At 52.6% G+C, this 25,790-nt stretch overlaps 1 protein-coding gene across 1 annotated transcript; it reads right to left on the reverse strand.

Moving 5' to 3' along the window:
* Lmna (lamin A/C) lies at nt 1–24,066 on the reverse strand. The gene is made up of 12 exons (XM_048356536.1): nt 23,470–24,066; nt 8,115–8,271; nt 6,101–6,226; nt 5,650–5,820; nt 5,360–5,485; nt 4,632–4,852; nt 4,319–4,541; nt 2,727–2,834; nt 2,493–2,612; nt 2,007–2,096; nt 1,015–1,281; nt 1–713 (listed from the first exon to the last, which is right to left on the reverse strand). The coding sequence occupies exons 1-12, from the start codon at nt 23,823–23,825 to the stop codon at nt 687–689; spliced, it is 1,992 nt and encodes a 663-aa protein (XP_048212493.1). The 5' UTR covers nt 23,826–24,066; the 3' UTR covers nt 1–686.
* Between the last annotated feature and the right edge of the window lie 1,724 nt (nt 24,067–25,790).

The raw sequence follows: 25,790 nt of genomic DNA on the forward strand, positions 1-25,790 counted from the left end.
CTCCCATTTCATTTCCCATCTCTTGTCTAAATAAAATACAGAAAAAGCAAAGCGCAGCTGGTACCTGGGAGAATGGACTTGCCCCACCCCCACCCCCGGGGGCAGGGGCGGGGCTGGTGGGGGCGGGGCGGGGAAGGAGCCTCAGCCAGGTAAAGTGGATCGGGGAGACCAAGGCCTTGGTCCTGGCTGGACGGTCCTTCCCTTGGAGGCTGGCCTGGCAGTGAGCCAGCTGTCTGCAGGAGGCTGGTGGAGTTGACTCCACGCCGGCCTCTTAGGCACCATGTCACAGGGTCCCGGGGGCAGGAGGGGGGAGGGGCTGCAGCCAGGCCAATAAAGCAGAAACTAAGCTCTATAAAAGCACCCCCTTTCCCTTGGCTCCTAGGGGAAGCCCTCTTTGGTTTTAAGGCAGATGTAGAGTTTCCCCAGAATCAGGGAAAGGCAGGGAGAGAAATTAGCATTGAGATAGAGACTCTTTTTTTTTTTTTTTTTTGCTTGTGTTTTTCCTTCAGTATAAAACCACTGTAGAAAATAACTTCTCTTAGAAAAAAAAAATATAGAAGAAAACCAAAGGGGGAATTTTTCTTTGGCTTCAAGCCTGCTCCCATGAGGTGCTGGGCAGGGGTTAGGCATGAGGTAAAGAGGAAGCAAGTGGCTTCCACCCCTACCCCTGCCTGGCAGGTCCCAGATTACATGATGCTGCAGTTCTGGGGGCTCTAAGAGAGAAAAGAGGGGAGAGGTGTGAGCTCGAGCACCTGGGTCCTTCCCTCCCTCCCTCACCCCAGGAGGGAGGCGTCCTCGCCTCACCCCCCACACTCTATCTAGCCCTGCCCTCGAGTCTGGGGCGCAGACAGGAGAGACAGGATTCAAGAATGAGCTGTCCAGGACTCTGGGGGAGGCTCCCGCCCCTCCGGGCTGCTGCGGAGGAGAAGGCACTCCCCCCAGAGGGCCACCCTGTCCCGACAGTCAACGACCAGGCTTCTGCCTAGGGAAGGTGGAGGCAACCAGATGACTCACCTGGGTTCGGGGCCTGGAGTTGCCCAGGAGGTAGGAGCGGGTGACCAAGTTGTCCCCGAAGCTGCCACCCCCACTGCCCCCCACACTGCGGTAGCGAGTGACTGTGACACTGGACGCCGAAGAGCCAGAGGAGATGGATCCGCCCACCTGGGCTCCCGAGCCGCTGGCAGAGGCCTTGTCGGCGGGCTGCCCACAAGTCCCGCACAGCACGGTGCGTGAGCGCAGGTTGTACTCAGCGGGGTCCCCCGAGCTGCTGCAGTGGGAGCCCTGGGGAGGAAGACAAGGCTCAGGCGGAACAGCGAGTCTGGGACGGACTGCTCAGGCCCAACTCCCAGGGTCTAGACTGGGGAGGCTTCCAGCCACTGGGCGGGAAGTTGGGGTTCGGCACCCAGGGAAATCAGAGGACAATGGGGGGGGAGGCAGGGACCCAGAGGAAGGACATGGGAAGGGAGAAGGGTCAGGAAGACTTGGGGACAAAAAGATGGGGCTTTGACTCCATTTTCAATCCTCTAAGCTTAAGAGGAAAGTAGGGGAGAGCAAGCTTACAGGACAGCAGGCATGCAAAATTCTCTTGTGAGGGGAAAGGGAATGAGAGAAGACATCGTCCCAGGTGAAAGGAGTGAAAAGATGTGCATGCAACAGGATGAAGGGAGGGAGAAGGAAGGGAATGCATGCAGGAGGAATGGGGGAGAGAGGCAGGGCTTGGCGCCCCACCTCTGTCCTCCCGTCCCTCTTCCCAGGAGACCAAACCCTTGTTCGTTGCTCCTGTGGGAATAGTCCCACTCTCCTCCCTACCAGAGAAGGGGACCCAGACACCTGGGTTCCCTCTTCAAGGTATAGGGAGGAGAGAGAAGAAAGGCCAGGGCAGCAAGTGAAGTTCCAAAACATTCTTTAATAATGAAAAGACTTTGGCATGGAAGGCAGGGAAGGCTAGCCCAGGCCTGGCTGGGTTTCCCACTGTGGGCTGAGCCTCAGCGGCGGCTGCCACTCACGTGGTGGTGATGGAGCAAGTCATCTCCATCCTCGTCGTCATCATCCTCAACCACGGTCACGGAGCGCACCAGCTTGCGCATGGCCACCTCCTACAGAGACAACAGACCGGGCCTGAGGGTTGGGGGTGAGGTCTGGGAAGGGATATGCCATATACTTCTCCGTCTTGCCCACCCAGCCGGCACCTTTCTGTGTGGCCTGGCCGGTCCTGGGGACCTGCTGCTCACTCCATCCTCGGTAGGACTAAAGCTATGGAACTTGCTTGCCTGGCTCTATCTCTAACAACACTCACTGGCTAACTCCCTCCTGGGAGAGTTTTTTGGTTTTGTTGTGGTTTGGTTTGGTTTTGGCTAGTTCACTGGAGGCGATAGAGGAGTCCCACCTACACAGAGTGCTCAGGAAAATAACCCCTGAGTTGGGAGTTTGCTCTGCTTTCTGGACACTAAGGGGAGCTTTGCCTGGCAAGAGGCCGGGGGCAGCATACTCACTTCCCCAGTGGAGTTGATGAGAGCCGTGCGCAGACTGTTCCCACAGCCCCAGGTGTTCTGCGCCTTCCAGACCAGGTCAGTGGGGGGGCTATGAGTGGCCCCAGCTCCTGAAGCCCAGATCTGGGGAAAGAGGATTCGAGAAGGTTGCTCATTTCAGCGTCTCTGTCCTAACCGAGTGCATCCCCAAGTCCACTGCAAAGGTCACCCCAGCGTCCTGAGCACCCTACCACTCACCGTCACCACCTGCCCAGCTTTCAGAGTGAACTTTGGTGGGAAGCGGTAAGTCAGCAAGGGATCATCTCCATTCTGGCGCTTGATCTGCCAGTTGCCCATGGATTGGTCCTGCCAGGGAGGGAGCAGAAAAGGAATGTGGGTGGCTCAACCCAGCGCTTAGGTTCATCCCAACTGCCCAGGCAGCCCGAGTATAGTGATATACACCTGATGTCCCAGCTGCTTGGAAGGCTGAGAAGTTCAGAACCAGCCTAGGCACCCTGGTACTACTCCATCTCAAAATAATAATAATAGCTAGGCACTGGTGGCTCACATCTGTAATCCTAGCTACTCAGGAGACCAAGATCTAAGGATCAAGGTTCGAAGCCAGCCTGGACAGAAAAGTCTATAAGACTCTTATCTCCAATTAACACACCAAAACTGGAAGTGGAGCTATGGCTCAAAGTGGTAGAACATGAGCCTTGAGCAAAAGAGCTCAAGGGCAGTGCCCAGGGCCTGAGTACAAGCCCCACAACAAAAATTAAAATAAACTAATAGGGGCTGGAAACGTGATTTAGTGGTAGAGTGCTTGCCTAGCATGCATGAAGCCCTGGGTTTGATTTCTCAGTACCACATAAACAGAAAGCCAGAAATACTGTGGTGGTTCAAGTGGCAGAGTGCTAGCTTTGAGCAAAAAGGAAGCCAGGGATAGTGCTCAGGCCCTGAGTCCAAGCCCCAAGACTGGCAAAAAAAAAAAAAAAAAAAAAGGCTCAGGGACAGTGCAAGCCCCAGGACTGGCAAAAAATAATAAATAAATAAATAAATAGTAATAGTAGCAGTAATAGGAAGAAAGCCCAAGCAGACCAGCCACCACCCACACTTAGTGGCTTCTCCCTGCACTAGTTCCCCCCCACCCAACAACCCATCATTGTCCTTCTCCTCAAGGATAACAGCTGTGTTCAGGGACACTTATGCTATGCCATGCCCTAATACTGTTTGTGTACATGTATACTGCTCCTGGGGCTTGAGCTCAGGGTCTGGGCACTGTCGCTGAGGTTTTTTGCTCAAGGCTAAGCTCACTACCACTTGAGCCACCGCTTTACTTCTGGATTTATTTTTATTTTATTTTTTTTGTTGCCAGTCCTGGGGCTTGAACTCAGGGCCTGAGCCCTGTCCCTGGCTTCTTTTTTGCTCAAGGCTAGCACTCTGCCAACTTGAGCCACAGCGCCACTTCTGGCCTTTTCTATATATGTGGTGCTGAGGAATCGAACCCAGGGCTTCATGTATATGAGGAAAGCACTCTTGCCACTAGGCCATATTCCCAGTCCTGGCTTTTTTTTTTTTTTTTTTTTGTAGTTAATTGGAGATAGTAGTCTTAAAGACTTTCTTGCCAGAGCTAGATGTGAACTGTGATCCTCAGACCTCAGCTTCTCCAGTAGCTAGGATTGCAGGTGGGAGCCACCAGTGCCCCACTACCCTGATACTTTCATCTTCCTAACATCTCAGATACTTAGGGACTGCCATTCATCCTCATTTTACAGATGAGGAGCATAATGCTCTCTGAAACTGAAGTGTTTGGCCAAGGTCTTGCAGCCAACCGGGACCCGGGAGCCTACCTCATTGGACTTGTTGCGCAGCCGCACGAACTTGCCCTCTTCATCCACCTCCTCCACAGCCACGCGCCCACTGGTGCGAGCATGCTGGGAGAAGCTGCTACGGCTCTCAGTGGACTCCAGCTTGCGCTTCTTGGTGACGCTGCCCCCACCCTGAGTCTGGGATGAGTGGGAGGAGGTGCGGCCACGGCTGCGCTGCGAGGTGGGGCTGGGGGACAGGCGTAGCCTGGGGAGGGGAGACAAGACAGCGGGCTTCATCAAGGTCAGTCACAGGCCAGAGGCCACTGTCAGAACCTCCTAGTTCCTCCCAGCTCACCTTTCCTCCTCGCCCTCCAGGAGCTTGCGGTAGGCGTGGATCTCCATGTCCAGAGCCAGCTTGATGTCCAGCAGCTCCTGGTACTCGTCCAGCTGCTGCTGCATCCTCGCCCGCATTTCAGCCATCTCCCGTTCCTTCTCTGCCAACAGCCGCCGGCTAGTGTCCCGCTCCCGGGCCAGGGAGTCCTCTAGGTCCCGAAGCTTAGCCTCCTTGGCTGCCAGCTGGTGGGGGGAAGGGGTGAAGGTCTCATGAGCACCCAAGGGCCCCAAGTGTGGAGGAGGAGGATTGTGGGTAAGGCGTAGAAGAGGCACCTGGACTGCGCCAGGATCTCCGTGCTCTTAGCAGAGCCCATGGCAGGCTCCACTGTGGCTGTGGCCAGCCAACAGGAAGCCTTTGCCAGTATCTAACTGAAATCTCACTCTGCGGCTAGACCCCCATCTCCTCCTGTCACATGACACAGCCCGCTAGAATAATAGAATAGGAACAACCTAAAGCTTTTAATACCTCACGCTGCACCGTGTTACGGTAGATCTGTGAGTTAGGGAGGATGTGAATAATCTCCGTTTCAAACAAAATCAAAGCTCTAAATCCCAGGGCCTCTCTCCCAGTCTGTGGTCCTGAGCCTATGCTGCCCCTCCACTTCCCCTCTCCGCTCCCGGGGGCTTCTATGTCCATCCACGCCCACCCAGACCAGCAGGCCCAAGGCGGGAGGCACGAGCTGGCTTTACCTGCTTCTGCAGCTGGCTGAGCTGGGCCGAGAGGCTGTCGATGCGGATGCGGGACTGCTGCAGCTCCTCGTGCGCAGCTCCCACAAGATTACTGTTCCTCTCCGCAGACTGCCTGGCATTGTCCAGCTGCAGGGGGACACAAAGTTAAGGCTATAAGGACAGAACACGGGGGTCCATCTGAGGATGGCATCGGTGGCCTCGGCCACCATGAGCTCACTACATGGTACTATCTGATGGGCAGTAAGGCATATTCCAGTGAGGCAAGGAGGAAAATGGGGAAGAGCAAGCACCTTGGCAGAATAAGTCTTCTCCAACTCTTTCTTGTACTGTTCCACCTGGTCCTCGTGCTGGGCCCGCAGATCCTGCAGGGCATCTGCCAGCCGGCTCTCAAACTCACGCTGCTTCCCATTATCGATCTCCACCAGCCGGGTCTCATGGCGGCGCTTGGTCTCCCGCAGCTCCTGGAAGTGCGGAAGCGAGGACACAGAGACCAAAGTCAGAACTGGATCCTTAACAGTCAAGATCCAGAAGCCCAACCCTTACCTTCCTCCCCGACCCTTACCCACAAGCTAGTGTCAGCCCCACTTTAACCTGGGAGCTAGGCGCTGGCCACTCCTCACTCCATTCATACAGGGATTCAGGCAGATGAGCTCTGGGCCCTAGGTAGCTGACCCCCGGCCCCATCGTGGATGTCAACCACCACCCATCCCAGCCTTCTGGCCCGCACAGCACACTCCTCACCTCGCTGTAGATGTTCTTCTGGAAGTCTAGTTCCTCCTTCAGGGTCTGCAGTCTGTTCTCAGCATCTACCCGCCGCAGCATCTCATCCTGAAGTTGCTTCTTGGCCTCACCAAGGGCTGCTTCAAGCTGAGAGGAAGTAGGTGGAGGTCAAGGAGAGGGATTTCAAACATGAGCCGGAAGGAAGCTGAGAAGGGGCTGTTCCTAGAAATCCTTTCTACATGTCTCACAGGTCTAGGGGTAGTAAGGGCTGTGGGTGCCCGTGGAGGTAAGGACATCCACTTGTTCACAGTAAGTAGTCTGGGTTAGTTCTGTGCTACAGAATCCAAGATAAAACCCTCACCATCATAGGGCCACCCTGCCCTGGCATAACACAATAGTTTCCATGAAGAAGTAGAATGTAGGGCTGGGGATATAGCCTAGTGGCAAGAGTGCCTGCCTCGGATACACGAGGCCCTAGGTTCGATTCCCCAGCACCACATATACAGAAAACGGCCAGAAGCGGCGCTGTGGCTCAAGTGGCAGAGTGCTAGCCTTGAGCGGGAAGAAGCCAGGGACAGTGCTCAGGCCCTGAGTCCAAGGCCCAGGACTGGCCAAAAAAAAAAAAAAGAAGTAGAATGTACAAAGTAGAATGGGAACATGAGGAAAGGAACCAAAGTGTGCCTGGTGGGGTAGGGGTCTGGGAAAGTCTCCAACAGGCTGGTTTGGGGGGGGGTGGGCAGGGGTAGGTTATCCTGACTGCAGGGACAGAGACACATGTGCAAAAGAAAAGTAAGAGCTATGAAAAAAGGTACAGGGGGCTGGGAATATGGCTTAGTGCTTGCCTAGCATGCATGAAGCTCTGGGTTCAATTCCTCAGCACCACAAGTGACACTATGGCTCAAGTGGTAGAGCACTAACCTTGAACAAAAAGAAGCTCAGGAATAGCAACCAGGCCCAGAGTTCAAGCCCCACAACTGACCAAGAATGAAGGAGGAAGGGAGGGAGGGAGGGAGGGAGGGAGGGAGGGAGGGAGGGAGGGAGGGAGGAAGGAAGGAAGGAAGGAAGGAAGGAAGGAAGGAAGGAAGGAAAGACGAAAGGAAAGAAGGCAGAAAGGGAAAAAGAAAAGAAAAGAAGAGAGAAAAGAACAGAAAAGAAAAGAAGAGAGAAAAAGGCCCATGTGTTCTGAGACTTCAGGAAGATTGGCACTGCTGAAGCCTAAAGTACAGGTGACTGGAAGATATGGCTATACCAACAGGTATGGGTTGGAGCTGAGCTGAATCGTGAAGAGATGCCCTGTCTTTACTGACAAGCTCTGAAGAAATCTGAGTAGGGGAGCATCAGTTGAGGTTCACTCTGGAAAGGGCAGGCTGGTCAGTATGATCAGGAGGGCTGGGGAGGGCAGAACTGGAGAAGGGCCAACCTTGGTTGGGAGATCAGCTGGCTGGGTTTTTCCTGGGATCTTCATGATATACCTTGGGGGCAGGGAATGGGAAGGAGAGTGCTCAGCTTGCCTACTGACTAGATGCCCAGCTTCCTCTGAGTAGACCAAGTTATGAAACTAGGAAGAAGCCCATTTCTTCAGTTGCCTTAGCTTGTAACATGAGGAATGACAGGAGAGAACAGTGTTTTGAAAGTGAAGACTTCCATACATATTCAAAGCATTATTAACATATGTCCCAACATTAGCCATTATCTCCCCCTTTGGGTTCAGACTGTCCCTCTTGTGGACCTGTACTCCACTGTTCCTTTCTTTTCAGAGGTGAAAACTGCCATAGGAAGGGCCAGGAGAGGATGGAAGGCCAGTCACAGTTCACTGCAAGGTTAAATGGAAATTACTTTACTCTCTCTGTGCTAGATCTCTTAAATGGCCAAAGAGGGAAATATGGTCAGGATGAGCAAAGTGATGCTAGGTCAGGTGAATGGTTCTGGTACTAAGTGATAGGTCAGACCAGGCACCTGCAGAGGCTGGTCAGGGTAGAAGAGTGAGTGCATTCATCAGGTTGGGACCATGGGAATGCCTGAGGGAGTAGCCTACCTTGGCCACCTGTCCCCGAAGATCATGCAGCTCGTTTTCCAATGTGCGCTTCTCACTGAGAGCAGTGCTCAGTGCCGCCTCCTTGGAGTTGAGCAGAGCTTCCAGATCCTTGAGCCGGGCCTGGGCCGCCAGCAAGTCACCTTCCTTCTTGGTATTGCTAAGGAAAGGAGGAAAGAATGGGTTTCAGAGACCTCCATATTACCGAGTTCAACAGAGGATGACTGCTGTTCCTCTAACCACCAGAAGAGGGCACCCACGCACTACATTCTTCGCATCTGCTTTTGTGGGGTTAAGCTCCCAGGATCCCCCAAAAGCCCCTTCTTACTTCTCCACCCTTCCGATGACTCAGGACTCAGGAACGTGCCTGGGGCCAAGGGCAAAGCTAGATCCCATGATAAGAATGCCTTTGCCTCTCCCCCTCCCATTCCTTCCAGAAGAGACAGGGGCACCTTTGTCTCCAGCCCCTTCCCACACAGGGCCTTAACTTTCTCCTCCCTGGACTCCACCCATTTTCCATTCAGCCAAGCTTCCCACCCTCTCAGAAACCAGACAACTAGGCTCTCAGTTCTGAGGGCCACAGGTCTCTTACTTCACTGTTTGATCCCCAAAGGTACTGGTCCCCATCCCTGTCCTGTGGGGAAGGGGGCTGGAGCTTTGGGAGACCTGGGACAAGGGCAGTGAGGCATGGTATTGAATTTTCTTTCTCAGAACCCAGTCTGGGTCCTCTGATCAGAGCAGAGCAGAAGGGTTCCAGCCTCCATGAGGGCCCTGAAAGAAGTCTAAGCTTGAGTCATCAGCCTCAAGCCCTGGCAACTGGCCCCAGGTGCCGCTCTCAGGCTCCAGGTCCAGCCTTGGGCCTCCTCAGACCTCCAGGTCCTTGAGCCTCCTTGCTCCTCAAAGTAGGCAAAGCTTTAGCTAGATCCCACCACACAGACCGCCTTTGCTTCCACCTTCTAGATTACTTTTTTCTGGTAAACTGAAGGGGAAAAAAATACATATATACAGAGAGAGAGAGAGAGTTCTATTTTCTTAAACCTCAGGGGACCCCCAAGAACTTTCCTGACATTACAATCTCACAAATATACAGTGAAAGAGGCAGTAGACCCAGAGAGAAGCAGAAGAAAGATCCAAGGGCCTGGCTCCAGCTGCCATCTGTAGCACAGCTAGTCCTCAAGCACAAGCTCAGCGGGGCAGGCAGGAAAAAGGAAAACCCAATGTGGGCAGGCAGGAAAGATCCACGCCTGAAAAGAGAAGCCCTACCAACGTCTTGCTATCACAAAAGCCTTAAGCTGGGCTGGGATGTAGCTCAGTGGCAAAGTGCTTGCCTAGCAAGTACAACGTCCTGGGTTCGATCCCCAGTACCAAAAAAAAAAAAAAAATGAAAAGGACAAAACAGAAAAAAGCCTTAAGTTGCACGAGGCCTCACTGTTCACTTTGAAGCCAGAGAGTGAACGTTAGACTTTTAGAGAGGATGTTAAAGAAAGAGCCAACTGGACTGCATGGGTTTAGAGAGGTGTAGAGAGGGACAACACCCAGAGGAAGAGGAAAAGGGAGCTCCCCAGTCTATGCGCCCGCCCGGTCCACTCCTCAGAACAAATTGCTTCATGTGACCATGTCTATCACAGTGGCTTCTCCTGCAGAAAAAGAAAGCCCTTCCAGAACCAGATGTCTCCCCTCCTCCATCTCAGCCTGAAAAGCTAAAAATAAAGTCAAAAACCCAGCTCAGGTTTTGGCTGCCATCCGGCCCAGCCCCTGGCTGGGAGCACAGCCCCAACTTTCCATGACTTCAGAACTTTTCCGAAGCTCAGGCAGCTGCAAGGGGAGGAGGGAAAATGAAGAAAAACTGCTGGTAAAGTGAAGCGACCCTGCAGACACAGACCCTGAGCTTCCTGGGCTGACTCCAAGGCTGGCAGGGGTTTCCCAAAAGAGGCCTCTCCACCCTCCAGGCCAATGGACGCCGAATTTGGAGAACTAGAGTCCCTTCTCTAGACGGCCTCCTTTTACAGATAAGGAAACTGAAGCACAGAGGAAGGATGGCTCTGTGTCAAGGGCTGCAAACCCATTCGGGCAGGGTTCCAGTCGATTCTACTCATTCATCTAGGACTCCTTTTTCTACCTCACTACCTTCCTAAGTCATAATGTCTACACAGAATGCAGAGGCCAGGAGGAAGAGAACAGACTCTGTACAGCACATTCTCCAGTCCAGCTGGCCAGAGATGCAGGCAGAACCATGTCTTATGGGCATCTCCTCCCTAACCTGCCTCTCCATCCAGGAAATTCTAGGATTCTCTTTGGTGATACTGTTTCCTCCATAGTATCTGGCAGATATTAAAACACACAGTATCTGTCCTCTGGGAGTTTATAGTACAACGTGTACATTCATTTTTTTTAAAAAAAACTTTGTGCCCATATCAAGAGGGCCTCAAAATGTCTTGGTTAGTGCTCAGTTCTCCTTTTTTTTTTCCAGTCCTGGTCCTTGAACTCAGGACCTGAGCACTGTCCCTGGCTTCTTTTTGCTCAAGGCTAGCTCTCTACTACTTGAGCCACAGCGGCATTTCTGGCTGTTTCCTATATATGTGATGCTGGGGAATTGAACCCAGGGCTTCATGTATATGAGGCGGGCACTCTTGCCACTAGGCCATGTTCCCAACCCCTGCTCAGCTCTCCTACTACCACTTGAGCCATGCCTCCAACTTGGCTCCTTAATGGTTATTTTTAGAGATAATCTTATAAACTTTTCTATCCAGGCTGGCTTTGAACTGTGATCCTCCAGATCTCAGCTTCCTGAGTAGCTTGGATTCCACATGTAAGACACAGGCACTTGGGGCTGGGAATATGGCCTAGGGGCAAGAGTGCTTGCCTCCTACACATGAAGCTCTTGGTTCGATTCCTCAGCACCACATATATGGAAAACGGCCAGCAGGGGCGCTGTGGCTCAGGTGGCAGAGTGCTAGCCTTGAGCGGGAAGAAGCCAGGGACAGTGCTCAGGCCCTGAGTCCAAGGCCCAGGACTGGCAAAAAAAAAAAAAAGACACAGGCACTTGGCTACAGAGTTTCCTCATTACATTCTGCCACTCCCAAAGTTGGTGGTGTTGGTAATTGTAATAATATACAGTCGTGTGTTGCTTAACAATGAGGTTACCTCCTAAGAGGTGTCATTAGTTGATTTTGTCATCATATGATCATAGTGTGCTTGCACAAACTGAGTCAGCTGTCACTAGACAACAGATAGAATCTATGGGACAATGGCAAAACCCCTCTTTATAATCCATATGGTAAGTTGTTAACTAAAACACCATTATGTGGTGCATGAATGTCAGAGGAAAAAAACCTCTTATTAAAGCTTATCATGTACCAGGCATTGCTCTAAATATTACAGCGTCAACTCAGTTAATCCTTACAGCCACCCTCTGAGGGTGTAATTACTATGTGACTGTGGAAACTAAGGCAGAGAGGGAGTTTCCCCCAGGGACTGCAGCAGGTAGATAGCAGAACTGGAACTTACTGCTGTGCCAGTGCCGCACATGCTAGGATATATTAGGCGCCAACTAAATTAATACGATATATTAGCCACCCACTAGATTAAGGGGCCTGTTTCTTTTTCCGTCTTGGACATTTTGGTTAGCACTGGCAAGAGACCATAGGACTAAGCCACACCCTGCAGATGAGGGAAACCATGCACAGAGGGAGGTGAGGAAGAGCTTTTGTGGTTTCCTTAGAAATGGGGAGCTCCCCCATCTGTGGCGAAGAAGCCACTATCACCCATGGGCTCGTGACTCAGACTTCTGAAACTCTGTGGCAAGGGAGCCACACGCACACTCCAAGAAATGGTCTGGCTAAGCAGAACCTGCCTCTTCCCTAGTCCTGCCCGTCCACTACCAAACACCACTTCCTTCTTAGGAAAGGTGCTCATACCTAGCAGGACCTGAAAGCAGGTCCTGGCCAGGCACTCAGCCCCTGGTGATGAGGCTGCCCAGGCGGCACTGAGGGTGGCATCGGGGAAAGCTAGACATGTGCTTGGCACTGTGGCCCAGTGCTGGTTTGGCAGGGCTGACAGGGTGGGGCAGGCCAGGGGAGCTGGGAAGGGGTGGGGGCCAGGGGCTCCTCAGGTGACTCATGTCCAGGCAGACAATACCAGGGCAGGGGTCGGGAAATCCTCTAGTGCTCACAAGGGAGACCCTGCTCTGCCCGAGTCCAGCTCCAGGCCTGGTGCCACACTATGGAGGGCCAGCTCTTCCTGCTCACACATCCTCCATGTACCCCAAGTATAGGAGTGGCTAAATCCCAGATGCCTTTGGAAGCAAGAAGGGCAGGGCATCCTGTTTAACCCATCCCAAAGCTGGCAAGTCCCATAACTGAAAGGGATGGTGGGGAGCAGAGAGGAGAAGAATAGGGTAGCTGGGCATGGCAGTACGTGCCCAAGCTGGTAGTCCCAACATTCAGAAGGCTGAGGCAGGAGGATAGTGAATTCCAGGCCAGCGCGGGCTGCCTAGCAAAAAGAAACCGAGTCTCAACAAAGGAAAAGATAAAAAAAAGGTCGAGCGGGGCAGTCAGAGGAGCAAGGTTGAGATCTGCTGGGCTGAGGCGGGCAAGCAGGGCGTCTGGCTTCTTTCGGGGCTGCTTTGGGGAAGAAAGGCACCAGGGCCCACAAAGAGGCTGGGTGGGCACCCTGCCAGGCCTGGCCTCTGACCCGCCCACTGAGTCATCCTCCTTAGCCCAGCACAGATGCCAGATATGGAAGGCAGGCGGCCGCAGGCCTGTTTGGGCCTGGTTGCCAGGAGCAACGTGTTAGGCCTGGAGGGGGGTGGGGCGGGGAGAGGCCTGTATTTCCTCCCCCGGCCTGGGAGAGGGAAGGCGCCGCCGCCGCAGCCTCCAGACCAGCTAAAAATAACAAGTGGGAGGGGAAGATGGACGAGAGGCGGAGGAAGAGCCGGCCCGCCCAACACCGGCTCCTTTGCACCCGGCCTGACTAAGGGCGGCCAGCCGGCCGGCCCGCCCCGCCCCGCCCCGCCCCGCCGCCGTAGCCCGGCCTCACCCGCTCGGAGTGTTCCCCATGGCTGGTGGGCGCGCAGTCACCGGGGGAGGGCAAAGGTCTCCGAGCCCCTGGGCATTTCCTGCCGCACGCGGAAGGGCGCCCCCAAGCCTGGGCAGCGCCGGGGGGGGGGGGGGGGGCTCCAAACTCCCACACAGACCCCATGGACCTCGGCCGCCACCCGGAGCGCCACGACCTCCCAGCACCCCTCTGGCTCGGTGTGTGCGGGAGCACCCGCTGCGGTGTCCTTGTTTTCTATTTTTGTGAATGCTGTTGTTGGGTTTTTTTTTTTTAGCACGAGGGAGACTGAGGCAGGAGGATCGTGGTTCAGGAGAGAGGCTGGGGTGTAAAACGCCTAACCGGAAGGAGGTCCCGAACTCAGTGTCCAATGGAGAAAAATAAAGGGGGGGGAGGGAAAAAAAAGTTTGAGGATACTTGGGCCACATAGGAAGACCATGTATTTGAAAAAAAAAAAAAAAGCCAGGCACCAGAGGCCACGTGGTAATTCTAGCTAAGGCCTGTCAGTCAGGAAAGTCCTTGAGACCCTTATCACCAATTAACCAGCCACAAGCTGGAAGCAGAGGTGCAGCTCAAGTGGTAAAGAGCTTGCCTTGAGCACAAAAGGTCAGAGATAGCACCCAAGCCTTGAGTTCAAGCCCCAGGACCAGCACCCCCCCCCACACACACACCTCAAAAATCACTTCCTTTTACTTAAAAATTGTATGTGCTGAGCTGGGATTGTGGTTTAGTGGTAGAGTGCTTGCCTAGCATGCATGAAGCCCTGGGTTCGATTCCTCAGTACCACATACACAGAAAAGGCTGGAAGTGGCACTGTGGTTTAAGTGGTAAAGTGCTAGCCTTGAGCAAAAGAAGCCCAGAGACAGTGGCTAGGCCCTGAGTTCAAGCCCCAGGACTGGCAAAAAAAAAAAAAAAAAAAAAAATTGTATGTGCTAAGGATCCCAGTTTGAAGCCTGCTCAGCAGATTCTTACCTCTAACTAAATATCAAAAAGCTAAAAATGGATGCATATTGCAAGTGGTAGCATTCCAGCCATGAATAAGCAAGAGCTCAAGGCCCTGAGTTCAAGTGCTAGTACATATATGTATGTGTATGCTTATATATGACCTTTACAATGCATTTCCAGTATAGAAAACTATATATACTTGATCCATCCCTTCATTTTTTTTCCCCAGAAACTCCTCTCACTACAGTATATGCTTTCAGGGATCCCTCCTTCCTTATATAGGATTTCTCCACACCTCAGCTCAGCCTTTCCCTGCTTTTTTAGCTGGTGTTTTACCTATGGATTGTGAGGCTTTTTCCATATTTCCTCTGAATACCTTCAACTTGGCCGTTCATATGCTCAGGGCTTCTAGGGAGACCGTCTCCAGGGCCAATTTCTGTAATTTTACAGAAAAAGAAACCAAGGCCTGAAGAAGGAACAGGCTCAGATACTAAAAACCTGCTGACCAGGTTACCTGAGAATATTCATAGCAGGCTGAACATAGAAGGCAGGGCTGGTGGCGTAGCTTAGTGACAGAATACATGCTTAGTATGTATGAGGCCCTGTGTTCAGTCTTCAGCAAGGGAAAGAAAGGGGAGGGGAAAAGGGTAAAGGAGAGGAGAAAAGGGGAAAAGAAGAAAATGGTTAGGTATGATAACCCACATCTGCATTCTTAGCACTCAGAAAGGTGAGGTGGGAGAATCTTGAGTCCCAGGTCAGCTTGGGCTACATAGCAAGACCCTGTGTCAAAAAATAAATAAACAAACAAATAAATAAATAAATAAAGGATAAAAAAAGAAAACAGCACAAGGCAGGCAAGCTGAGCCGAAAGTAACAGGCCAGACCTAATTAGAAACCTCAGTCTCTGCCTTGCTGGGAGACTCCAGAGTAACAAAGGCTTAGTAAACCAACACTGGTCCTGGGCCTTGAACTCAGGGCCTGAGCACTGTCCCTGGCTTCCTTTTGCTCAAGGCTAGCACTCTACCACTTGAGCCACAGCGCCACTTCTGGCCTTTTTCTATATATGTGGTGCTGTGTGGAAGAATGGAACCCAGGGCTTCATGTATACAAGGCAAGCACTCTATCACTAGGCCATATTACCAGCCCTGAAACAACACTTCTCTCCACCCTCTCACATACATACACCTCCATGACAGTGCGCTACCACCAAAGGTACCCACTGTCTGGCTTCTTGACTGGTCTGTGGGTCTATGACAGCTTTCAGGTAAGGGCAGAATGTGGGTAACCATCTTCCCCACTCAGCCATTCAAGGCACTGGCCTTGAACACAGCAACTAAGAGGAGCAAGTGTCTGGAGACTTCCCCAAACCCTACCCTGTGGCATGGCAGATGTCCTGTGTGGATACCCCCACCCTCCCCCCAAGGCACATGTGCCCACAGCTGGCAAGGCTCTTGCTTCCACATGCCTCTCTTGGGCGTGACGCCCACCAACCATGCCTGGGGTCTGAGGTCTCTCAGATCACCTTCCAGAACAGCCAGATTCCCAGCTGTCCTCCCTAAAACAAAGCCAGTCTTAATTCCTGCAGAGGGGGAGCCTGTGGTGGGGGCTGTGGTGCCCAGAGGGGGTTAGGAGGCCTGTTGACATGTTCAGACACAACTCCAGAAGAGGGGCCTGGTAGAGGGCCAGGCCTGAGTCACAGCTGCTGGGTGTATCAACGTGGCATTGTACAGTGGAGGAGAAGTCTGGAGCCAGAGGCCAGGGCACAGGGGTCCTGCAGAATCGGCAGCTGGCCTCCTCACCAACCACTGTCTGCAAAGTCCCTGCCCAAAGTTCACTTCCCATTTTACTATCTCTCTAGAAATCATTCCTGTGTTGTCACAAAATGTAAGGCTAGCCTAAGAAGAAGTCTTAAGTTGGGAAAAAGGAAGGCTGCTGGCCAAAGGGTGGGGGATCCCAACCAGAAGCTCACTCGGCAGTCCCTTCGTGGGACTTACTGGCCTTCCCTCCGGTGACACATGGGAGAAAGGGAGCCACACCCCAAGCTCAGGAGAGGAAGTGGGGCGGTAGTGAGGGAGGGCCTAGCAGTTCTGGTCTCACTGCATTCCAGCAAAGCCTGGGAAGATGTAGCCACCTCTCCCAGCCAGCAGGGGGTGGCAATGGAAGAGCTTTCCTTTTTTTTTTTTTTTTTTTTTTTTGCCAGTCCTGGGGTTTGAACGCTGGGCCTAGACTCTGTCCCTGAGCCTCTCTGTGCTCAAGGCTAGCACTCTACCATGTGAGCCACAGTAATCACTTTCTGGCTTTTCTGTTTATGTAGTATAGGGGAATCAAACCCAGGGCTTCATGCACGGTAGGCAAGCACTTCTCCACTAAGCCACATTCCCAGCCCAGAAGAAGTCTTTTCTCCTGGCTGCTCCCCAGATCATACACCCCTTGAATAAAGAGTCTCTAGCTCCTCTATGCCAGCCATAAAGGGGCGCTACTCGTCCTCCAGCAGAAGCACACTATAGTCTCTCTTGCTGCAACCTAAATGAACTTATCAAGGAAAGCCCAGGCTTCAGTCAACTCCTGATTGGATAAGCTTTGAGTCTCTGGTCCACTCTGCACTCTGCCCTCTACCGTGACTCAGCTCCCCTGCTGGGCCTGGGATCCTAGCCAGAATTATTCCAGGCTATTTCAAGCAGGATTCTGGCTTCCTCTCTCACAGCTAGACTCTCCACTGAGTGGGGAGACCCCCTTCCCCAAGCTCTGCCCTCTTGCTTAAGGGACAGGGAGGGGACAAGACCTCCTCACAGCCTCAGATTAGGAAATCAATGTAGGTAGAAGGTGGGCAGGTCAAGGTCACTGTGCACCCCCCCTCTGGCTCTAGGCATGTGGTTTCTAGTCACATGTGCGCTTACCTGACCAGCTCTAGGTACTGTTTTCCTCTAGAGCCTCCCTTCCAGTCCCCAACTCAGGTGAATCCCTGCCAGTCAGTCATTTCCAGGTCCGGCACTCCCTGTCCTGCTACATGATACTGTCCGGAAAGGAGAGGCAACTGAAAGAGAACTGTCCTTTCTTACTAGCCACAAAAACAAAGCATATGCCAAAGAGTAATGTCTCAACAATTAACCATTTCTGTCTTTGGGAAACTGAATGCAGGTGTTTTTAATTCCACCACTTGTGGGAAATAATTCTATTGAGAATAACACTGGCTACTCTATTCACATTGATTATATTCAGTTTTACTACTAGTACCTTAGTATTTTTTTTTTTTTTTTTTTTTTTTGGCCAGTCCTGGGCCTTGGACTCAGGGCCTGAGCACTGTCCCTGGCTTCTTCCCGCTCAAGGCTAGCACTCTGCCACTTGAGCCACAGCGCCGCTTCTGGCCGTTTTCTGTATATGTGGTGCTGGGGAATCGAACCTAGGGCCTCGTGTATCCGAGGCAGGCACTCTTGCCACTAGGCTATATCCCCAGCCCTTAGTATTTTAAAGATCTGTTTTCTTGTTCTGTAGGCCATTGTACTACTTTGGAAAATAAGGAATCTCTGGAGATCTGCTCTAACTTCCTTTTCTTATTATTTATTTATGTATTTGTTTTTGAGATAGGGTCTTGATATTCAGCCCAGGTTGTTCTTTTTTCCTTCCTTCCTTCCTTCCCGCCCATCTTTCTTTCTTTCCTTTTTTTTTTTTTTTTTTTGCCAATCTTGGGCCTTGGACTCAGGGCCTGAGCACTGTCCCTGGCTTCTTTTTGCTCAAGGCTAGCACTCTACCACTTGAGCCACAGCACCACTTCTGGCTGTTTTCTATATATGTGGTGCTGGGGAATCAAACCCAGGGCTTCATGTATACAAGGTGAGCACTCTTGCCACTAGGCCATATTCCCAGCCCCCTTCTCTTCTTTCTTCCTTCCTTTCTTTTTGTGCCAGTCCTGAGGCTTGAACTCAGGGCCTTGGTGCTGTCCCTGAGCTTTGGTGCTCAAGGCTGGTGTTCTACCACTTTAAGCCACAGCATCACTTCTAGTTTTTGGGTAGTTACTTGGAGAAAAGTGTTTCATGGACTTTCCTACCTGGGCTGGTTTTGAGCCCTAATCCAAAGATCTCGGCCTCATGAATAGCTAGAATTACAGCATAAGCCATCAGTGCTGGACCAGGTTGTCCTTTTCTAGGGAAATCCAGACAGGGGAGGCTATTAGCTCAAGGCCATAGAGCAATTCAGTGACAGAGCTGATCCTAGAACTAGAGACACTGACTCAACACATCTACTGTTTTGTTAGTGAATCACACTAACTCTTACAAGAGACAACAGATCCTGTGACTTCCACAAATGTCTCCAAAGAATGCTAGTGCTTGGTCCATGTCACTTTCAGTACCCTTCTGGGACTCCAAGAAGATAGGATGAAAGCAACTCTCTCCAATGTCCTGGCCTCAGAGATCTCAGGCTTGGCTTCCGCAGCTGTTAAGTAGTGAGGGGCTATGGAAGAGGAGTGAGCAGCGGGCACAGTTGGTAGGTGAAGGCATCTCCTAGCAGTTGTCATCCCAGCTGTCCCAGGCTTTAGCCTTGACACTGTGCTGTTGAATCACTGGAGGCAAAACTAGGGCAGGCAATGGGTTCACCCAAGCAATACTCAGACTCCTGAAAGGCAGGTGACAGATGCTAGGGGGCCCTGGTCAGAACTAACTGTGAGATCCCTTGGATTCCTTAAGAACTTCCCAGCCTAAGATTTTTTTTCCGTGTTTTCCCTTTCCATGACAATATGGACTAGTGTGAAGGAGGTAGGGGAGCTAATACCAGGAGGCATCCTCAAAGGTAAGGGCCTAAGCATCCTCAAAGACCCCCACTGCCACTAACCTAAAGGCTCTGCCAAAGGGCACAGGCTCCTTTCAGCCTAGGTAATTCTCATGACAGATTTGTTTTGTTTAACTGGTACTAGAACTTGAACTCAGGGCCTGGGCACTGTCCCTTAGCTTTTTTTGCTCAAGGCTAATATTCTATCACTTGAGCTACACATCTACTTCTGGCTTTTGGTGATTAATTAAAGATAAAGAGTTTGAGGGGGACATTGGTGGCTCAGACCTGTAATCCTAGCTACTTAGGAGGCTAAGATCTGAGGATAGCAATTCAAAGTCAGTCTAGGCAAGAAAGTCCATGAAACTCTTATCACCAATTAACTACCAAAATGCCAGAAGTAGAGCTATGGATCAAGTGGCAGATTAGTAGCCTAGAGAAGCTCAGGATAGCACCCAGTCCCTGAGTTCAAGCCCCAGGATTCACACACATACACACATACACACACACACTTTCAGAAACGTTCTTGCCCAGTCTGGCTTCAAGCTTCAATCATTAGATCTCAGCCTCCTGAGTAGCTATGATTATAGGAATGAGCCACAGGTACCGTGTGTGTGTGTGTGTGTGTGTGTGTGTGTGTGTGTGTGTGTGTGTGTGTTTGAACTGGGCATACAACCTTCCTCCCACTACTGCTGACCCTTAATCAAGACAATCTTTTGTTGTTGTTAGTGGTGGTCATGGGGCTTGAACTCTGGGCCTGGGTACTGTCCCTGAGCTCTTCAGCTCAAGGCTAGCACTCTACCACTTGAGCTACAGTGCCACTTCCAGTTTTCTGGTGGTTAACTGGAGATAAGAGTATCACTGAGTTTCTTGCCTGGACTGGCTTTGAACTGAGATCCTGAGACCTCAGCCTCCAGAGTAGCTAGGATTACAGGCGTGAGCCACCGGTGCCCAGCAACCAAGACAATCTTAAGACCTAAATCCCAGTCTTCTAGAGCTCATATCTCATGACCTACGGCCTAGCAGTGTTCTCTGTATTTCCAGGTACAGGCTAGGGCAGAGGCTATTGATCAGTGTTAATAGGCTATGACATTAGAAGTGTCATTAAGGCCTCAGAGCAGAATCTGCAGGCTGCAAGAGTAAGCCTCAGCCACCCCTCCTTACCTTACCCCCAGGGGCTTAATGAAAGTCAGAAAGCCTGTGCTCAAGCCCTTACTTATCAGCCCTTTTGTGACCAGGGACAAACCTCTGCTATTCCTGCTCTGATCAGAGCCTCCATGAATCTGCACCTGAGTCTTCTTGCCTGTCTACATGAGGGCTGAATAAGGCAGGCAATCCAGGAAGTTGTCCAGCGTGAGGGCCTCCTGAGGGGAAGAGATGCTTCTGCTTTGAGGGCATGGGATCTCCCCATTTCTGACTCAGCTTTCCGCCAGTGGTTCTGTATGTAAAGGCACAGGCCCTGGCACCATTCTGCAGCCCCAGCCATTACTCTACAATCAAACTGGTATTCCTTTTCCTTGTGCACAGTGCCTGTCCAGAGCCCTGGATCCAGACCACACCAGAGATTCTACAGAAGGAAGCAGGAAATGAATCCTCGGACTGCAGTGAGGAGAGGGGCAGAAGATGCAGATATTCAGGCCTCCATGCCTCCCTTTTAAGGTATCTGTGGTCTCCACCCTGTCTCTTTGGTCTCTCGTAAAGCCACCAGGATAAAAGGAAGGAGGAGACGGAATGAGTCACTCACCCAGCTGTCCTGCCTGTGGTGGGGCCCAGCTCCAAACTGGACTCCAGGTGGGACTTCCCTCATGCCTTCAACCTTCCCATTCTCCCCACACTAAAGTGTCAAAATCCCTTGGGTGCCAGAGAAATGGGAAGGGACAGGGAAGAGAAAGGAACAGGAAGGGAAAGGGGAGGGAGGGACAGGGAGGATAGCAGGGTTTTTCTTTGAGTTATAACTAGACAAGAAGGGACCCCAAATGCCTGGGTGTGGTTGAGGTACCCAGGCTGAGCCAAGGATTGTCACAAAATCTCACAGATAGTTCTGCATCCCAACTCCAAGTCTGACCCTGAACTCTGAGTTCTAATTAAACATTAAACTGAAGACCTTCTTTCCAGGCTTTGGTGGGAGGAGTTGGTTTTTTTTTTTTTTTTTGGCCAGTCCTGGGGCTTGGACTCAGGGCCTGAGCACTGTCCTTGACTTCTTTTTGCTCAAGGCTAGCACTCTGCCACTTGAGCCACAGCGCCACTTCTGGCCATTTTCTGTATATGTGGTGCTGGGGAATTGAACCCAGGGCCTCATGTATACGAGGCAAGCACTCTTGCCACTAGGCTATACCCCCAGCCCTGGTGGGAGGAGTTGGAACAATGTCTTTTTCCTTCCCCAAACTGTTCATTCTAGCCATTTCTCCATATCACTCTGAGTACCACAAATACTAAAATGAATAAGAATTCTGGCTTCTCTTACTGTGGACAGAGGAGGACAGACACCACAGCCTGAGTCTTCTCTATTCCTCCCCGACCAGCCTGAGATCCAGGTGTTCAAACCCACCCCCTTTTCCGGAAGCCCAGCCTCTCCAGCTAAAATCACTGAGGAAGAACAGAAGCAGGTGGCTAAATATAACGAGTACACACATCACACCTGTCCCTACCCCACGTGCGCATGCACATACACACATGCCTGGTGTCCCAGGCCTGGACAGCTGCGCCAGGAGGCCCAGGAGACAGATTGGCGTGGCTGGACAATCAAGAGGCTATAGACGCCATAGGCCCCATCCCAGAGTGCTTTCCCCAGATCTGTTATGAATATCCTTTGTAAAGATGGGGAGGGGCTGAGAGTTGATGGTTGAGTAGACTAGTTTACAACATTAATTAACTCACCGGGACGTCCCTCCCTTTCTTTTTTTTTTTTTTTTTTTTGCCAGTCCTGGGCCTTGAACTCAGGGCCTGAGCACTGTCCCTGGCTTCTTTTTGCTCAAGGCTAGCACTCTACCATTTGAGCCACAGTGCCACTTCTGGCTTTTTCTATATATGTGGTGCTGGGGAATCGAACCCAGGGCTTACATGTATACAAGGCAAGCACTCTTGCCACTAGGCCATATTCCCAGCCCTTCCCTCCCTTTCTTGCTAACAAGTTGTTCACATGGAAAGAGCAGGTGATCCCTTTCAAGGAGAAATAAAAGTTGAACCCATCTCCCCACACAACTCTCATCCATCCTTCAGGAGGCTGATGAATCTGCCATTGGTCACCTGGGGCTGGGGTCCACTAAGGGTAGAATGCAAAACCATGGATACCTAGAGGGGCTCCTGGAAGAGCATGAATTTAAAGATAATGCAAAGAAAGAGAGAGAAGGAGGAGAGGTTAAGGCCATCAGTCTGTTAGGGATCTCCAAGCTCCTTCAGTACTCTTTGGCCTGGGTCTACAAAGAAAGGGGAGCAAGGAGAAGGAAGCCAAACTATTGAGGGCTGAAAGAACAAGGCCCAAACTTCCAGGCTTCCAAAGGCCTTTTTAGAAAAGAAGGTGGAGTCAAGTAGGGTGGGGTAGGGTGAGGCAGGGATGGGTGAAGTGGGAGTGGCCTAAAGCTTCCAACGGCTGGATTTCAAAAATGTCACTGTATTCCAGCAGTTTAATAAGACAAAGATCAAGACGTCAGTGCTTGAGGATGAGCCAAAGCAAAGACTGCTCTAGCTTGGCTGGAAAAATAAAAGTGTCTCACCCCAAAGAAGGAGGGAAAGATGGAGCCCCAAGCCTTCGAAAGACACCAGGCAGAGGGCCAAGTGAGGGGGATGCCCCAGGCCAGGGCATAACACAACTTCCTGAGCTCGGGAGCTTCTGCCCTCAGTCTCCCTCCCTCCTTTGCATTCCTGGGCCAGGCAGGCCAAGGGCTGTGGGAGCTGCGGGGGTGCTGATCTCCTGGTGCTCTTCTGGTGGGCCTGACAGAACCCCAGTGAGTGAGGTCCCAGGCATTCAGGGGGGAGGGAGAGCTTCTCACCTCTTAGAAAGAACCAAGGAAAGGTCATGCCAAAGGAGCCATCACCATGTTTTTGGAGGGGAACAAGGGGCTTGTCCTGCCTCGGTGACCCTTCTCCAACACCTTTGGGCCAGATGCCGGCTTGGAACTCAATCCTAGTGGGCATCATGTGTTCAGAGCCAGCTTGGATAAAGTTGGCACAGTGCCAAGCAAGTTATAACAGGACCCTTTCACCCATTCCATTTTGCCCTGGGTGCCCAGAGTTCCAAGACCTGGCAGGGCCAGTTTTGCCTTGCTGGAGCCCTTCCCCCGCCCGCTCCAGGCTCGGAATGGCTGTTGAATTCCCATCCTGACAGAATGCCGCCCGGGCTCCAGCCTTTACACGGCCGGGATGCCCCCACCCATCCTCCCCCAGAGACCCCCCTCCCCGCTCTGTCCCGCCGCCTTGACAATTCCCTTCGGCAGTGCCAGTCACGGGCTGGGGACAGTTCTGGAGAGGGAGGAGACTATACAGCAAAGTTATCAGCTGGCCGGGGCCCTCCGGCTCCCTTCCTGGAACCGGCCCTGGGCGCCGGTCAGCGCGCCCTCTCCACCCGGCGCCCGGCTCACCGCCACCTGGCCCCACTCACCGCGCTTTGAGCTCCTTAAACTCCTCGCGCACTTTGCTGAGCTCCAGCTGCAGGCGGGCTCGCTCCTTGGCCACCGAGTCGAGGGTCTTGCGGGCATCCCCCAGCTCGGCCTCGTAGGCCGCCTTGATGCCGGACACCTCGCGGCTGACCACCTCTTCCGACTCGGTGATGCGAAGGCGCAGCCCCGCGTTCTCCGTCTCCAGCGAGCGCACGCGATCGATGTAGACCGCCAGCCTGTCGTTGAGCTCCTGCAGGTCCTCCTTCTCCTGCAGCCGGGTGATGCGGGTGGGCGACAGCGGGGTAGAGCTGGCCTGCGCCCCGCTGCGGGTGGCGCGCCGCTGGGACGGGGTCTCCATGGCCGGCAGGTTGGCAGTGCTGCCCTCGGGGCAGGGGTCCCGGGAAGGGCACGGGGCTGAGATCGAAGGACGGAGGCTGTGGAGGGGCGGAGCGCGCCGGGCGGCTGGCTCCGGGCAGGCGTGGAGAGCGGGGCCGGGCGCTGTCAGACCTCGGGACCTGGGTTGGCTGGGGTAGCTGCGGCGCTCCCGCGAACACTGAGTCACGGGCGCAGGGGCAGCGGCTCTAATAGGTCCTCCTCTCCTGGGGGGAGGATCCACTGCTCTTAAAGGGGCAGTCACAGGCCGGCAGGGGCAGGGGCAGGGACAGGGGCAGGGACATGGGCAGGGACAGGGGCACGGGCGGGGGCGAGAGCAGTAGCAGTAGGGAGGAGCCAGGACCGTTGCGCCGTGGCTGTCAGGCCTCGCCCTCTCCTCAACACCCCTGTCTGTCGGCTTGGGGTTCACAGTCTTGATTCTCCTTGTCCTCAGCTTCAAGCTAGCTCCCACTGCCTCAGGCCTACGGGGGGGGGGTACAGTGGCAGAGTGGGTGGAGAGGGGGAAGTGGGTGCAAAGCAAGAAAGGAGACCGGGCAGGACCTCGGAGCTGGCCAGGGGTGGGGGGAAGGGCCGAGGCTGGTGCCTATCCGAGTGACTCACCCTCTTCCAACACTGGCTCCCCCTTCCCTCCCAGTAGTAATAGTGAGTCACCTTTCCCCCAACCCCCACCCGTGGGCTGCCCATTCAACGCTGCTGCTGCGGCTCAATATGCCAGGAGTGAGGTGGGAAAGGAATGTCTGCTTTCCTTGCTGGGGCTGTGAAGTTTAAGATCCGAAATTCCTTTTTACCCTCAATTTGGGAGCACGGAACAAAGTCTGGGGGCTCTTTAGTTCTATGTTCTTTCTCGATTTATCTACCTTCAATACCAAGCACTGGGTCTTGGACCCAAGCAGCAAATCTCTGTCCCCCAGAGAAAGCCAAGAATAGGCCCTAAGAACTGCCTCCTTCTACCTCCTGCCTCCTTCCTTTGAACTCAGGCAGTTGGCAAAAAGATGATGCCGAGGTTCCTCCCCTCCAATTTCTTCCTACTGCTTACCCACCCAATCCACTCCAACACTGTACTTATTTTTTTTTCCAGTACTTTACTTCTTTTAGTGGATAATTTAAAACAGATACCAGAGCTGTGCGTGCGTTCATCACATTGCCAGGACACCAAGTCCCAGATATTTGTGGTTCCAAGAAAGGCCTGAAAGGGGGAGCACAGCCCAGGCTGGACAGTTAACATAGGGGCTCCATCTTGGGTAGTGGAAGTCAAGAACAGCAAAAATCTCTCAGCCCCCATCGCTGGGAAACCAGCACCCTACAGAGCTCCACATTCCTCTCTACCCAAGTCTGATTTTCAGTCACATTGCAGAGGGATGGGCCAGGTCATCTCACTAAATAGTATCACCCTGGCCCCCCAGGTTTTCCTCTCCCAGACTCTGGAGCCCCCATGCTCAGTCCTGATCAAAGACTCCCTTAACTGCCTTCTATTATCCTCTGCTAATCCTGGCTGAGACCCCACCAGTCACTGAATCATCTCTAAGAGGTGACAGTATTGACGTTGGAGAGTCCATCTAGGTACAACTCGTTCTTTTGGTGAGAAACCTGGGGAATTGGATATATTGCTAATCCCTACAGTTCCAAGATATACAGGCTCCTATGCATAGGGAAGCAGGGATGAACAGGTCCAGAGTTCCTTAGTTCTGGGTTCTGGGACAGGCCTCCAAGTGGACCACGGGCTTGAGTGGAATGAAAGCAAGGACTCTGGGTCCCTTAAGGACAGGCTCTAGAAAGAGGAAGCTTAAGTGCTCACTTCTGGGGAGGTGACAGGGTAGCAAGATGAGAATCCAGGATACACTCAAATAAAAGGACCCAGGACTGTGGCTTCATTCCCCCCTCTCCTGCAACCCCTCCTCCCAGGGTGTGGCATTCACATCGCTTCCCAGAC

This window comes from Perognathus longimembris, chromosome 11, assembly GCF_023159225.1.
Source record: "Perognathus longimembris pacificus isolate PPM17 chromosome 11, ASM2315922v1, whole genome shotgun sequence".
Classification (NCBI taxonomy): domain Eukaryota; kingdom Metazoa; phylum Chordata; class Mammalia; order Rodentia; family Heteromyidae; genus Perognathus; species Perognathus longimembris.

Excerpts from the sequence above, each read along its gene's own strand:
- Lmna (XM_048356536.1), bottom strand. The coding sequence starts at position 23,825 with ATGGAGACCCCGTCCCAGCGGCGCGCCACCCGCAGCGGGGCGCAGGCC. Across the intron at positions 5,486-5,649 it reads AGAAGACTTATTCTGCCAAG|CTGGACAATGCCAGGCAGTC; the intron begins GTGCTTGCTCTT and ends GTCCCCCTGCAG. Across the intron at positions 4,542-4,631 it reads CTGGAGGGCGAGGAGGAAAG|GCTACGCCTGTCCCCCAGCC; the intron begins GTGAGCTGGGAG and ends TCCCCTCCCCAG.